This window comes from Homalodisca vitripennis, chromosome 7, assembly GCF_021130785.1.
Source record: "Homalodisca vitripennis isolate AUS2020 chromosome 7, UT_GWSS_2.1, whole genome shotgun sequence".
Taxonomy (NCBI): Eukaryota; Metazoa; Arthropoda; class Insecta; order Hemiptera; family Cicadellidae; genus Homalodisca; species Homalodisca vitripennis.
In genome coordinates this window covers 25,840,340-25,854,737 of record NC_060213.1, presented here as the reverse complement: position 1 = coordinate 25,854,737, position 14,398 = coordinate 25,840,340, and the positions used below count along the sequence as shown (strand labels likewise).

At 32.3% G+C, this 14,398-nt stretch overlaps 1 protein-coding gene across 32 annotated transcripts in view; it reads left to right on the top strand.

Moving 5' to 3' along the window:
• LOC124365721 (tropomyosin Per a 7.0102) overlaps positions 1-14,398 on the top strand; it is a 114,638-nt gene that overhangs the window by 84,476 nt on the left and 15,764 nt on the right. For 9 of the 32 annotated variants that reach the window (XM_046821697.1, XM_046821684.1, XM_046821698.1 and 6 more), the window contains 4 exons: positions 5,163-5,233; positions 6,600-6,675; positions 7,842-7,904; positions 13,176-13,245. In XM_046821697.1, coding sequence (XP_046677653.1) covers positions 5,163-5,233; positions 6,600-6,675; positions 7,842-7,904; positions 13,176-13,245 — 280 coding nt within the window. Of the gene's footprint in view, positions 1-5,162; positions 5,234-5,882; positions 5,954-6,599; positions 6,676-7,841; positions 7,905-8,037; positions 8,101-8,915; positions 8,979-13,175; positions 13,246-14,032; positions 14,116-14,398 lie in introns of those variants that run through there. The other 23 variants (XM_046821693.1, XM_046821676.1, XM_046821675.1 and 20 more) reach the window with 13 other exon arrangements.

The window sequence follows — 14,398 nt, the reverse complement described above, 5'->3', positions numbered from 1 at the left end:
TATGAAGTGTTTCAGTTAGATGACTGGAATAACACACTACATATTATTAAATATATTTTTAAAATTGTCAAAATAGTCGACACTGGCACTTTATGTAGTTTTTGTACCATCAGAATTGTCATCACTGCTTACTCAAAGGGTTAATAAATTCTTGTTATTAGGCTCACATTTCATTCAAGTCTGAAGACTGTGCACAAAAGCACTATAAAGCACTGTGCACTATACAGAAAATTGTGTATGGCCATGACAAAACTTATTAATTGTGTGTAATATGTAAATTATAAGTTTATTTTTCTAAACTTTCGTATAAGACAAATGTTTTACATTCCAATCAATATTTATCGAACTTGTATATAAAAATAAATCACTTATAAAGTTACTATTGCATGTACGAGTGCCGAGTCTTTCTGGATTGGCTCTGTCAATAATGATGAATATAAATAGTGTACACTGTTGAAGGCCTATATTATTCAATTACTTAAATCACAATAATAATATGATCATAAATCAGGTAATTGTTGAAAAGTGAACATGCATAACATCGACTGAGTGAAGTGATCGTAAATGGATATCCCACTAAGAATTATTAGCAAATCTCAAATAGTAACCAATATTAAAAAGCTCTTCGTTGTAATTAGCCTCTTCTACTGTTCTCTATTTGAATCTGATTTACAAATCATACTTCAAAGATTGAAGTTCTATGTTGTCAGTTGAGTCTGGGATGGTTATTACTCTATTTGAACAGCTTATAAACTGACAACTATTGTAATGTGACATCGTGTTTTTGGAAACTAAACCAGAATGACATGTTTATCAGCAGTATTTATGTCAAAGAATGCACCGTTCTGTATATATATACATATGCTGATCATAACGGCCATAAATTGTGACTCTATTAACCAGGTGTACAGCAAACATTCTTTTGAATGTTCTCTTCTGATTCGATTCCTGGTGGTGAATCACCTTCTGTTTGTTCACTTAAAACAATGATGTAGGTGCAAATATTTACTATAAGCAATAAAAAATGGCAGCCAGATCTGATAGAGAATGACACAGTGTTTGTCATTAAAGAATTAATAATCTAACAAGGAAAACTGGTTAAATTATTAAAATAAGTGCAGATTTTGTCATTAAAGAATTAATAATCTAACAAGGAAAACTGGTTAAATTATTAAAGAATTAATAATCTAACAAGGAAAACTAGTTAAATTATTAAAATAAGTGCAGAGAACAATGTTTGTCATTAAAGAATTAATAATCTAACAAGGAAAACTAGTTAAATTATTAAAATAAGTGCAGAGAACAATGTTTGTCATTAAAGAATTAATAATCTAACAAGGAAAATTGGTTAAATTATTAAAATAAGTGCAGATAACACAATGTTTCCAGTGCAACAGTATAACGGAATGTCGCTGGTTGTAATAAACTGGCTTCTCCGTTCACCAGTATGGAGTATTTACCAACAAGATGCACGTCGTTGGCATAGAAAGCTCAACACAAGTTAGCTGCAGTTGCATAAACATGCCGCCTCAATTGATTCCACCGCCAAATGTGAATTGAGGAGTGTTATTCGTTATCTGCAAGCAGAAGGGAAAATGCAGCACAAACCATGTGTGCCACGTTTACAGTGAATACTTCATGGAGATAGTTTACGTGCAGCTCAGCGCAAACTAGCTACTTGAACTGAGCAGTGACAAATGTTGTAGCGGAAAAGATGCAAGATTGACTGCTGTGCACACCGCAGACCTACTATGTATCTGGCCACCATAGCGTGGATCGGAGGTTGAAAAAAAATGCGTACAAGTGTGGCCATGGATCTCTATCGAAGAGTCCACAAATTCAGTTACCAAAGAAATCGATTACTCAATTTACTAGAGGCTTAATTGACTTAAATTAACATTGGTGTTAAAATCATGTTTCCAACAGTAAAAATTCTTTTGAAACTTTTATGTGAGGAAAAATAACTTAGATAGGGAATATACAAATATTTAGTTTATAGAGAAGATAAGTTACAGGTCAAAGTTCAACTCACTTTATTTGTTTGCTATTATAGTAAGTTGATAATAAAAGTAACTAAACACAGTTTTTCAGCTACTCTATCTAGATGCTGCTAGGACCAATATTCAATATTATAGGGGTACCCTCCACTAGATTATTTTGTGGGGAGAGTATTCCAGGGGATAAAAGAGTTTATCTATTGTTAAGAATAAAAAACTGTAAAAACGATTAAGAATATGTGTACAAATGTCAGTTAAAATATTGTTATAATTTTGAGTAGTTTTCAGTTGTGTCTGACTGAACATACCTATAATGTCAAACACAATTATGGAAGAAATGGATCCTCCATTTCCTTCCTTTTGTACAGCACTTTTCAGTATGTGTCACCAAATAGCATTACGTTCTTTATACACTTGTATATGATGTATACATTATTTGGTATATGTATCTTGTTTGTTTTTCTTAGATCCATCTTTTTATTTGTTTAAGCCCAGTTATTATGAAGGAAACAGGATTTTTCCGGACATTTGCCATTGTTCAGTGAAACAAGAAATCAGTAACACTACGTTTCGAGATCTGCAATCTGATCTCTTCTTCAGGTAAAGAACTAACCTAATACATAATTACAAACTAGGTTAAAATAAACAAATCTTACCAAAGCGTTGTGGCACGCCTTAGTCAGGAATCGCAACCTACATGTTGTTTGTCATATTCACTAACTCTATAAACATGCACTTAATAAAAAACTATACAAAACACTAATCATTAAAACCGAACTACGGAATACAGGTCACAATACGTCTTCACTCGTCTACTAACCACCTACGACAGTTAGTGAATATGACAAACAACATGTAGGTTGCGATTCCTGACTAAGGCGTGCCACAACGCTTTGGTAAGATTTGTTTATTTTAACCTAGTTTGTAATTATGTATTAGGTTAGTTCTTTACCTGAAGAAGAGATCAGATTGCAGATCTCGAAACGTAGTGTTACTGATTTCTTGTTTCACTGAACGATGGCAAATGTCCGGAAAAATCCTGTTTCCTTCACAGTCCTTCCATCGTCAAAAATAACCCAGTTATTAGTTGTTACAACAATAAAATATATTGTGATAAGGCAGAGAGAGACGCTTTGAAGACTTGAAGACTTCAGGAAGCGTATGGTGTCTGTCTATTATAAAACTAACAAGTATGGTTTTATCAGAAAGAAGAATATTAAGAAATAAAAATCTCCACAAGTACCAAAGGAACGAACTAAGACTGCTGAAGCCTCGAAGCTATAATCTCGGCATTGTGAATAAGAAGTTGTTTTATGTTTCTAACTAATACTATTTTTGTATTGAAGTACAACAAAGTTTATACTTTTATTTAATTTATATTGTATGTATAATATATTAGTATTTTATTGTGACTTAAGTGTCAATTCTGTTTAGTAAAAGCTTTGTCTTAGTTGGCCTTTTGGAAACAGTGAAAAATTAAAAATCAAGGAAATTCAAATACCAACTCATTTAAGACCCTCCATTACTACTATAAAAAATTATAAATGAGTGTATTTAGTGGTTTATTGTTCTTGTAGAATCTTCACTGTATAATGTTGTTACAATAGAGTGTGTACATTATTTATTATCAAGATAACAGTAAAATCATTATTACATTGTATATTAACAGTTAGTAATGTTTAATATCGGCTATTCTTAGAAATGTTTAACACGTTCACGATGACGTGTACCTCATCTGGTACACTCCATCTTTCACAACTACTAACTGTCGTGTACCTGGATACACACTGGGCTTTCGTAAAGCGCGTCGTGCGCCCGATAGTTTACACATTGCTATGCATTTCCTTATTGCGTTTTTATGTCTTTGTAATTGATTCTACACTTAAATAAATACCTCAGACTGTTGTGTACCCCATCGGGTGTATGATTGCTTAACTTTGATTTAAATTAGTTAGGGCCTAATTAGTGCCTTCTGAGAAACATTACAATAAGATATTGAAATAATTTTTTTAGCAAAATTGCAAAGCCTATGTACTTTTCTTGCTATACTTAAGACATTTCACGTAATTACGGTTTTTTGCCAGTATTATTAAAAAAATTTACGGCATATAAAAAAGTCTGGAAATAATCCGTCGTCGTGAATGTGTTAACCATTGTGTGCTTGATGAGCAACAATGTGTAAGTTACGTTATACGAATGTGACTGGTATTTATTTACACTTTATTGTAAGACCTGACCACCACAATTCTTGCTTAATGTCTGCTTCATCGCAGAGGGTTAGTTGTTTGGCTCTGGTTCAGTACACTGCAGATCTCTCTCTGGTCGGACGGGTCGGCAAGTTTCTGTAAATAACTGTCTGTCTGTGTCTTGGCTTCTTTCTCCGCTGGGTCTTCTCCTCGATTTGTTCTTCGAGAAGGTAGCCATTCTCGTTGGACACCTCCATCAAAGCCAGTTAGCCGAGTGAAATTAGCTAGTTCCGTCCCGGCGAGTGTTCACCGCTTCCTTCTAGTGTTCAAGTCAACTAACGCTAGTAGTCGTAGGGAGAGTGTACATTGCATGAAATTTTGTAGAATATCGATGTTCACTAGTTGCGAACTAAACAAAAGTGTTAGTTTTGTGTGATATTAACTTTTTTTTTTAAATCTGTTCGTTTTTAATTTACGAGATTGAAAGATAATCTTTTTTGTGTGATATTAACTTTTTAAAAATCTGTGCGTTTTTAATTTACCAGATTGAAAGATAATCTTTTTTGTTCGATCAAATAACAAAATGTATTTTTGTGCACCCTACATTGATGTGCCTTATTAACAATGTGTTTTACAATTAATGTAATTTAATTTCATAAGTTTTTGCGTTTCTTGGTAGTTACTGAATAAATAGTTATATTTTACTTTGCTTTCCCGGAATACATATTATTTTAAATTGAATCAGTAATTATGTTTCAGTGTTCAATTTTTTAAATAAAACGTTTTTTATTTTAGAAAAGTTACGATCTATACGTAAAAGTTGTGTCAAGTTTAAAATTATTTTCAAAGTAAATTTGTTAAATAAAGGTCATATCGTTTTTAAGAGTGTAAGCTCGTGATCATTGAGAGGAGGTTAGGTGTAGTTGGATGTAGGATCTGGCCTGTCTGTGTGTTGTCTGAACCTGTTGTCTGTGGCTAGGTCGCCCGTAAGTTGGCAATGGTGGAAGCTGACTTGGAGCGTGCGGAAGAGCGTGCTGAGTCCGGAGAATCGTAAGCTTTGTGATTTTTCTGTGTTTGGTTTGCAGCATTGTCGTCCACTCGGCTGTAACTAGACGTGCTTTTCACTGTCTGCTAGTGTACAAGAACTTACAACCACTACTACTGACAAATCTTGTTTTTCAGAAATGAATGCATTTAATAAATAATCCTTTAATGTGATTATCTGGTAATAATGTTAAATCATAACAGCAATAATAATTTATTTCTAGTAATTCTATCATTCATAAAATAATACTTTTTTAAAATTTTTTACTACACATTAAGTGGTTATTTCTTTTTTTCACTAGTGGTTGTAACTTCTTGAAATGTTTTTCTTGTTTAATTTTATTTTGTTTGCATGAATTACTACATGGGCGACTTCAAATCGCACATTTATGAATGACTAGTCTTTATTTACTACACTATCACATTGTTCTGTTGCACAGTTTTTTGGTTGTGTGTTCTTAAATATTGTTTTCAATACTTGTTTGTTTTTGAATTTGATTCGTAAAGACTAGAGTTCTTAACAAGATTGCATGGTGTTTTTGGTTGAAGCAAGTTCTGCCCAACACAACCAGGAGACTTGCACAGTAGTCGTATTCTAGTGTTTAGTGTTTAGTGTGTGTGTGGCATTAAACGCATGGCTGGTGATGTAATGCAGGTGGCACGCAAACTCGTAATGATGGAGCAGGACTTGGAGCGAGCGGAAGAACGGGCGGAACACAGTGACTCGTAAGTCCACCTTCGCTTTGCATGATTTGACATGAAGTCGCAGTTTGTTGCATCTCAAAGTTATGTAAAGTAATTTTTTAAGCTTGTTAAGAATAAGCTGTTAGTTTTGTAAATATCTACAGCACAATTCAATATAAAGTGGTTTTTCACATTGACAAAACCTTGTTAAGTTTTCTCTAAGAAAACTATTTAAAATACATATGCAATAATGAGTACATAAAGTTTAAATACAGTTTTGTAATTAATTTCTAGAAATTGGAAGTTTTTTGAATGATTTTAGATAGATGGTTTGCTATTATTTATTTTGGTAATTATACCAAAATTAAATTTGTTATACAATTCCAATTGATGTTGAGATTTTGAAAGAAATATCTGTATGGAAATACTAATACTAAAATTAAAAACCTATCGCTCATTATCGTTTCATACTGAATCTTTATTGTAATCTAAAACAAAGTATTTGTGTAATTGGCTTTAATGAACTCCTAACACGTCTGGATGATATTTTTTAAATTTTATCTGAACAGGCTAAATCTAATGTGCAGTTATTTTAGTTTATTTTGTTCTAAAGTAAATATTTATTTGCATAATTGACTATACTCTACGGTATTCATCGTTTTAACCCAGTTTTGTTGGACTTTCACAGAAAGATCGTAGAGCTGGAGGAGGAGCTGCGCGTGGTGGGCAACAACCTCAAGTCCCTGGAGGTCTCAGAAGAAAAGGTATTTCAATTTGTACTTAGCTGCTGTACTATCCACATTTTAGGTTGTATTTCTTTTCGATATATATTCTTCAACATCTTTTCACAACCCTTGTTGAATTGATCGTACCATTAAAAACTTATACACTTGAGATAAAAATCATATTTTTGATGTTTGCTCAATTTTCAAATTATGCATTTTTTTGCTATAATTCTATATAGTAACCACTCACTTAGAATTCCTCAAATTAAACTGAACAATATGGTGGTGTGTACACTTCATATGTTTGATGCTCAAAATATTTGTAACTTATAGTTAATCAATTTTAGTTTTAAATTGTGTTTACTACTACATTTTTCATTTTTATTTTCAACACTTTTCAAACTAGTTTTTAGAAAAATATTGTACAATGATTATTGTTGGCAGTACTGACCACAACCTAAGAATACTGTTTCAGTAACTCGCTATTTATATTCATTGGTCACCATATATTTTTATATACTTGTATGTTTATTAGCATAACTTTGTGTTTTTATATATTTGCCAAATTAAATTATTATTAGAAAGAGCATAGAAATCTGATTGAGAAAATGTTTATTAGTCCTAATTTTATTCACTTAGCATTTGCAATGTACTGTATTTATTGAAAACCAATTGACTTTAAGAAAAGTTATTGGTGTGATAACAAATAATATTTGATTTGTATGAAAAAATTAAACTTAATTTATTTTATTCAAGTAATTCAAGAGCAAAATCTGTATTACTGTACTCTGGGTTTAAATTGAAAGATTGCGCACTTAAAAATAAACAGAATGTTTTGTTTTGACATTTTAAAGAAATTAGAAAAAACTAATTTGTGAAAAAGTAACATTTTCAGGTGATATTAAAGTAGTTTGCCTTGAACGTTCTCGTGATTTGGAATTAATTAGTTCCAACCAAATTCTTCAGATGTTTTTAATGTGGTTTAATTTTATAACTCAATCGGTAAAAGATTATTAATATGCTGTGAAAAGTCCTTTTTATTAGAGATGATTTGATGGCTAGTAAAAAAATGGTTTAGTTTTTCAGTAAAAATTACCTAACATTTTAAGGAATTCTCTCCAATTGTGTCTTGAAAGCCCTCAAATCGTCTCGTGTGCAGATGTTTTTTTTGTGAACTCGATAATGAACATTTACTTGTTAATCAGGCCAACCAGCGTGAGGAGGAGTACAAGAACCAGATCAAGACCCTGACCACCCGTCTGAAGGAGGTACCTTGTGCCCCCGCTCCCGCATGATCTCACCCCGCCTCCTTGCCCTCACCTTGCCCCCGCCCCGCCACCACCTCTAGTGTGTTATCTTGTTTGTTGTTGTTGTTGTACTAACGCTCTCTGTCTACCCAAGGCCACTCAGAGGGAGGAGACGTTCGAGGAGCAAGTGAAAGCCTTGTCCAACCAACTCAAAGAGGTATGACTCCTACCTGAATTCATGTGATGCTGTGGGCAGTGTCTTCGTCCGTCTGTTTCCGTCCATCTCACTTCTCACTGTGGCTTCTCATTGTCTTCGCTATGGTTGTGAAAAGCGATCATTGTAAGGCATCCCACCTAGCGAGTCAGCAAAGAGCTTGCTTTTTCCGTCTTGTCGCTTAATGAAGCTTATACAAGCTTATACATTCAATAATGTATTACAAAGATCGTTATACACAATAACAATTAAGTTCAGTACAGTGGGTATTTGTATTTTCTTCACTGTTATAAATATTTGTATAAAATATCGTAAAATCTGGCCAGCTTTTATACGATTTATCACAGTACGTACTATTATATAGAGAAAACGTGTGAACTAAATATCTACCTCTTTCTCAAATATCTTTTAAACAACATTAACTCATTTGCTGTGATGAACGCACATTGATAAGTATTTCGGCTACCCTAAAGTTGGTACATGAAACCTGTTGCGTTGGAAGTGTAAAACTTGTCTAGTGTTTGTTACATACATTGTTATTGGAAAAATGTATTCAATATTCATTTTAGACATAAGAGGGGGAATTGCTTTACAGTTTTTGCTACACAAAAACTGCCATTCCACACTCAGAACCTTGTACAGATTTTCCTACCCAGCATTATATTGAGTGTTTACGAACGCGAAGACACTGCCCCCAAGCGATTCCAGGAAGTGCTGCGCTCGTGCTCACGGTGGTCATCGGTGCATGGTGGATGGTCGGTGTATTTGTGTACTTCTTGTTTGATGCCTGTCTATAAAATGATTTATCTGTTTCCAAGGCCACTGCTTCCCACGAGCAAATCGAGGAAAATATTCGTATTCTATCTGATAAGCTCAGCGAAGTAAGTATACAAAACTCGTGCTTTCAAAAGTTAATCTTACGAACTAATGTTACAGCAGGCATCAGCTTGGTGTTAAAACTCAAAAGTTTAGTTTACTGCAAAACTTAAATAACTGCTGCATTAATATAAGCGATTACTTTCTTTGTGCATTTTGGAAATTTGGGTAAAAATATAATACTTGGGCTTCAATCTTGTGGAAATCTGTAAATGAGTTATAGGTGTTTCAGAAAATGAAAACAGGAGGTACACGAATACAAGTTTCAGGGTGGTATGGCTCATTACTTTCCAGTTTATTTTTCAACTCTTGAGTGCCAAAGTGTAAGTTATCTGCCACTATTTTCAATTTAAGGTTTTTAAAATTTTCTTGATCTTGAATTCTTGAAAAATCTTGAAGAATCTTGAAAAAATGTGTTTTAAATTTGGATAATTTGGAAAGTTAATGTTATAAATCTTATTTAATGATACTCGGTTTATATAAGAATTTAATGTACGTTATGTGCAGGTACTTTCCCAATAACGCAGAATAAAATATTTGGCTTTTTCTGCTTTTTAAAAATTCCTGTTTTTTGTCTGATAACATCTCTATGAAATAACTTAGCCCCGAAGACAAATTTGTACTTACTCCCAAGGCTTCAATGTAGTATTTGGTCTTGGCCTCAACAACTTGCTATGGCCATTGCAACTATAAAACATACAGGAAGTTGTCATATACAACTGTGGCAATTCCTTGTCATTCCTGTTAAGTAACAAACATTTGGCACTCAATGGGTGGTTTCAGCTATTTCTGTTAAGTTCATTGTCTTGTCTCATTACTGTATAGAACATTGTTTGCATCATAGGATTCATTCAATATGTACAGTGTAAAAAACGTACATGTTAGTATAATCACTTAAGTATTAAGGTCTGATATGTGGCAATAAATCAACAACCTTATAAGTTTATAACAAAGTTTTTATCTAACGTTTAAAATTTTTCAATATTTTTTCAACAAGTTTCCATTTTTAATTTATTGTTTGTTATGAGTTTCAAATTCAGTATTACCAGTCTACAAATGCTTCTTTCACCTTGTTTTTATGTGGTGAATCACTTGTGACGGAAATATTCTGTTAGGTAGTGTAACGTGTTACAATCGCTTTGGGCCATACGGTTAACCTGTTCCTTCCTAGAAAATCTGATGATTTTGAATGCCAGACTGGAGGTCTTGCATTATTATGCAGCAACAAATGTTCAAATGGTAGAAGGCTACATTGTATTACATGACAAAATTTAGTCAGTAAAGCACAATAAGTAGCTGAATTCATGCATAAACTCGACTAACGAGATTTGATGTCTATTCTTATACACTATTGTCATAACCTTGTGTGTTGAGATTGCTTGGCCTTAACTTTGTTTGACTGGTCTTATGACATTTAGACCCTGGGGTAATTTGAAAAATCCACATCTCGTTCTCTGTGACAATCTTCTCTAAAGGTCTGTCATCTTCCTTGTGATGAAGATTTTTTTAAATAAAGAGCACATGTCATTCTTTTCATTTAGTGTTGCTCAGTATTCTGACTGACAACCCAACACGAGCACAATTTGTGAAATTGCAAATTTTCAGGAACAATGTTTTTGTAAAGCTGTTCTGCTCACATTGGGAAATTCCTTCCTGACCAAATCTCTGTTGGCCAATGATGGTCAGTCTGATTGCAGTTTATAATGCTGTCACCCATCACATTAGGCTTTACTTATCTTGTGACGGTTTTTCTGGTCAAATGCGTCTTGTCGAATTTCCTGGTCAAATCACAAATATTTTCTGTATGCAGTATAGGGGTTATTGTGGAAATTGAATTATACTCCACAAATATGAGTTCAAACTATAACATCACTGATCTTGTACATATAGAGCTGATGTTTTTAAAACAAATTATCTACCATTTATAATATTTAACCGAAAGATACCTTATCAAATAATAAAATTTATAATTGATACACAATGTTTGCTTATGATGCTTTTACACTAATACTTTTTTAAATGACTACCAATCTAAATGCTACTGAATGATTCGGGACTTCTAAAGGGACAATAACTTGTTTTGCGTTATAAGAATTCTGCTTTTGCGTCAAAGTAAATTTAGTATAACACATTAATATATGTTTCTTATAAATTAATTGATAAGATTTACATCAGCCTATCCTGAACAGTGTGTTTTCTCTACAAAACATTTTCATTTCATTACATTATATATTTATTTTAATGTTCGTTGCATGAATGGAGAGTTTTTTAAAGTTACGGTGTTTGAACAGGAAAACTGATAGAGAAGTATTGATTAAAATAATTATTGCTATTACCAAAAAAATACTATGATAATTAGAAATTGTTCTTAAGATTCAGTTTTCATTGTTAGTTTATGAACATAAAAATAATTATTATTATAAGAATTTCATAATACCCAGGCCCGTATTTTATTATGTGCTCACATAAAAAGCGTCAAAATTTAATTTCTTGTATTTGTTTAAATATATTTGCAAACCTCAAATAATTATAATTTTATGTTGTATTACTCATGTGTCATATTGTCTTAATGAGGGCAGTGCTACATAACCTACAATGATTTGTGTATATTAACATATATTGTTCTGGAGAGAATACGCCACCATGCAGTCTACCACTCTAAGACTCTCGGATGAAAAACTTTAAATAACCGAGTTTGAACATACTACTAGTTTGAACTAACTAGTAAGGCTAGAATGAAATCGTTAAATTTTAGCGTATTTATTTCTGCGATTAGACATATAAAGCAAATCATTTACAAACAATAACTTCCTACTTTTCTTATAATTAAACTTCAACAATGAAAATTCTTATTTCGGCGAAGATTTGTGAACTGATTGTTATAAAAGGTAGTTAGTTACAAGTGTAATATTTTTAAGTATGTAGTTTACAAATTTTTGGTTGGGGTTACAAATTTGGCATTGGTCACATTATGAAGGTCTTAAAAGTCATTATTTTGGGCGTGTAATTTTGTAAACCTCTATTCAAAAATAACACCAGTTCATTGAACAAATTTTGTTGAAATGGTCCTTCATGTATGAGGTGTAAATTAATATGTATGTTATTGTATATTACTGTACGTGGCTTTCTGGTAAAAGAGGGGGGGGGTGAAAGACTGATGGCACAGGGACACACAATTAATTAATAAATACGGGCATGGTAATAAGTAATAGTTGGTTTGCTTTTTTTTTTAACTGTCAATGAAGTCTTAAGTGAAATAAGTTAGTAATATGTTGCTATTTTTCTGATTCTTGGGAGTTGGATACAAACACCATAACTTTATTGAACTAAATTTAAATACTTTATCAATATCTAACAATTCTTTTGTAAGTTAAATAAAGTGTTATGAACTACCTGGAGGTAATGGTTAGTAACAAAGCAGTGGACTTGTGGGATATCACAACAGATCTAACGCCAGTACGTAAGTGATACTTGCGTGTATCGTTCTTTGTTCAAGTGTTGCTTTTAATCCAAAAGTTAGTTAGACCACGCTTATACTTCCATGATTTTTTTTATCTGCTTGGTGATTATTCCTGCTTTCAATACTTGCTTCAGATATATTGATTCTCTTGTGGCCCCGTATGTTGTACATAGCTTTTGACCCTTTGCATGTCAGATATTAGTGTAGGATTAAATAAATATATTATTTTGAAATGATCTAGTCCTTGAGTTTTATATTGTTGCATTTAGTTTGTGTTAGTATTTTGATTCCTTTAAATTTTTGTTTCTGTTAATACTTGTAGTGTATGAATAAGTTTTCTATGAAATTAACACTACCTTTAAATGTAGTTTTATTAGTGTCAATGTTCTATTAGAATAAATTATTTGTTTATTTTCAATACATCAAATTTTTATACAAAATAGTATTTTTCAACATTAAATCAATGTTATTGTTTGTGTAAATACATATTATAAAACCCAAGTTTTTAAATAAAAAAAATATTTTCAATTTTCTGTGGTTTCAAAATAGTTTTTAATAACCGAGTTCTCACAGCATTTACAGTTATTTATCATGTTTATATTTTGCAATACTCTGCAAATACCCTTAGCAATACTGTATGTAAATAACATTCTTGACTATTATCCCTGATTGATCGGATTTGGAGTTTAGTGAGTTAGTGTCATACGTGTTGGTGCACAACTAACTCTGCTGATTTGTGTAGGCTGAGGCACGTGCTGAGTTCGCTGAGAGATCCGTCCAGAAGTTGCAGAAGGAGGTCGACAGGCTCGAGGGTATGTTTTTTGAAAATTGTACTATTGTTGCAACAAATTTTCAATTTCGGACAACATTTTCAAAATATTTCTTCATTTTTATAAATTTTTTATCACGCATTACATTTTTATTTTTTGTTCAGTTTAAAATTAATTCACTTTCATAAAATTCTTCAACTGCCAGTTTACATTGTAATTTTATTTTTTATAACTAATTGTGTAAAATGTTATATAGTTAATTAATGAATTATAAAAATGTTGTATTTAGATTTGTTTCTTTAAAGATCTGATCATTTTAAATTAATCTTTATGCAGTCCAAAATTAATTGACTTTCTTAAAATTCCTCAACTGTCAGTTAACATTCTATTTACATTTTTTATGGATGATTTTGTAAAATGTTAAAATACAGTAATGAATTAATTATTAAAATGTTGTGTTTAGATTTGTTTCTTTAAAGAGTTTTTCATCTTCAATACGATTTACTCTTGTTTAGAAATTAGAAATTAGATTTTAGCTGTTAAATATTTTGTTGTATTTTTGTTAGTTGTGATAAATTGTTCTTGCATTGTATTGCAATACGTGGCCGAGTGAGTACGGTCACTTCATTAAAAGTTTTCGCCGTAGTTTGGCTAACTGACTACTGTTTCACTAATTTTCAATGTCACTAATTACAAACCCGTATGTCTACTAAAAACTTGGAAACACCAGTTTTAATTTTGTTTTATTTTCGTTTAGTTTTATGTTTTATTTTTACCTGTGTTGTTTGATTTGTTTTGGCTTGAGCATGGATTTGTTTTTATTGTGTAGACGACTTGGTCACCGAGAAAGAGAAGAACAAATTGCTGCAAGAGGAGATGGAAGCGACTCTCCATGACATTCAGAACATGTAACAGAACATACACCCCCCACTCCCTCCCCACCCTCGCTAGATGGGCTCAGTTAACGCACTCTCACACATTTGCACTCCCCATCAACCCTGATGTAATTCGTCTCACTCGGGGTTAATTATTGTTCAAAATAACAATCTTTATACCGTATTAATTCAAACATATTACAGAAAATTGTCTTTGAACGCAATAGCATTTAAAATTGATTCTCGTCAACATTTTCAAGGGTAAACTGTGCAAATATATTTTTCAATTTTTACGAGGTAATTTCGATTGAGAATTTATG